Below are 1,679 nucleotides of genomic sequence, written 5' to 3'. Positions count from 1 at the left end.
GCATTGAGCATGCAACAACTGTTACAAACTATAGTTTTAAGAAACCAACCTTTTCTTATTGACAAACTTTTCCCAAATGATTGTGGAACAAGGTACTTTACATGAAAACACTCAAGGCCCATGTAATTATGCTGCCCAAAGAGACAGCATAATTTTCTCTTTTATTTGAAATATCTTAATTTTAGAGACCAAGCAGATGAGAACAAGCCTCTTGCCATTTAGACATAATTTCTCTCTTATACTTATCAGGGTGACTGTGGGTTCAAACCTACGTTCTTCAGATCTGCGACATTAAAATGGAAGGAGAGTCTCATGAGCCGGAAGAGGCCCTTTGTGGGAAGGTGCTGCTACTCCTGCACGCCCCAGAGCTGGGTAAGAATGCTCCTGCTCACCACAGAGGGCTTCAGTTTTGTGGATTTTGGTTTTTGGTCTGACTGGTTTTGACTCCTGCAGAACCAATTCAAGCATTTCCAGTAAAGAAATGGAGTTATTTCATTTATTCAGTAATTCTGTTAGGGGGAGAGTAGATTTTATTTTGAATTAACATTCATAGAGTTGATGGCGTGCTCAGTACCTGGTAGGTGTTGACTTTTAGCCCCAAGAATGCTCTTGGTTTTTGTTATTTTGTTGAGAAATGAGAAGAGCCGACTGGGTGAAAGGTGAGCTGCTGATGGCGTTGGTGCAGGGATGAGTTAGCAACCATAGGATCTTTTTCCCTACTGCTCTAAGGTGAGAGTTATGTTTTGAAAGGTCGTATTAGTTATCAAGCTGTTCTTGGGGTGGACCAAATGTTTAGGACTCAGAAGCTGTTTACAGAGAGTGGTAGTAACTCGTGTGAATGGCTGGCTGTGCTGGCTGCGTTCTCCACTGGAGGCTGACTGGGCAGAAGGCTCAGCTCTGCTTGCATAGAGGGCTTTATTAACATTGGTGAGATTTAGGCAGAGCCTTTGCGGTTCCTGTTCAGTGTTGAGGTCTGCTCAAGAATGGCTTGTTAGAGATGTGCCTTGCAAACTGTAAGTGCCGTAACGCAGGAATTCGCTACCACTGAAGGCATGAAGATTGCCAGTCCAGGAGTGAGGCCAATTCGCATTTAGAGGGCAGTGGAAACAAAGATTTAAATAGAAGGCCAGGTGGGTTTTCTTTTTAGACTGACCTCTCACCTAATTCTAATTTTGAATGCAAGGTAATACCTTAACTACAGTTCTACACCAAACAGTAGTGCAACTGCAGGGCTACAGTGTGTTGTCAGCCAGAGCTATTGGTGGTGACACTATGGCCTGGGGTTGACTGGATATATTGTAACAGGCTGTTGCTTTTTGTGTCAAGGTAGTAATGGATGGAATTACATTCATCTTGACTTTCTTCCATGCTCATTTAAAATAATCTGTTAGTACTTTTTTTCTAGTTCTTGATATGTGACATCTAGTCTTTGAAACCCCCGTTTTTGATAAAGGGATTTCATTGCAGTAATCTTTACATCTTGTTGACACGTTTTCCTTTGCATTTATTTTTGGACTTTTACTGTTTTCTCACATTGTTAAAGGGGTAGACTATCTTTTCAAGATCTCCCGTCAGGAGAAAGACTGGAAGATACACTGTTAGGTGGCCGTGAGGTGCTCAGCTGCTGTACAGAGTGGAAATGTCTGAGATTGAATGCTCAGGTTGTGGAAGATACACTG

The 1,679-nt window shown here is 42.2% G+C and overlaps 1 protein-coding gene across 4 annotated transcripts in view; it reads left to right on the top strand.

Moving 5' to 3' along the window:
- The window catches only part of Gpam (glycerol-3-phosphate acyltransferase, mitochondrial), a 61,694-nt gene that overhangs the window by 32,498 nt on the left and 27,517 nt on the right, over positions 1-1,679 (top strand). For all 4 annotated transcript variants that reach the window (XM_013348172.2, XM_013348173.2, XM_013348171.2 and 1 more), the window contains exon 4: positions 250-372. In XM_013348172.2, the coding sequence (XP_013203626.1) occupies positions 250-372 (123 nt within the window). The remainder of the gene's footprint in view (positions 1-249; positions 373-1,679) is intronic.

The sequence above is a fragment of the Microtus ochrogaster genome, chromosome 8 (assembly GCF_000317375.1).
Source record: "Microtus ochrogaster isolate Prairie Vole_2 chromosome 8, MicOch1.0, whole genome shotgun sequence".
NCBI classification, from domain to species: domain Eukaryota; kingdom Metazoa; phylum Chordata; class Mammalia; order Rodentia; family Cricetidae; genus Microtus; species Microtus ochrogaster.
This window is presented reverse-complemented; position numbering and strand designations above follow the sequence as displayed.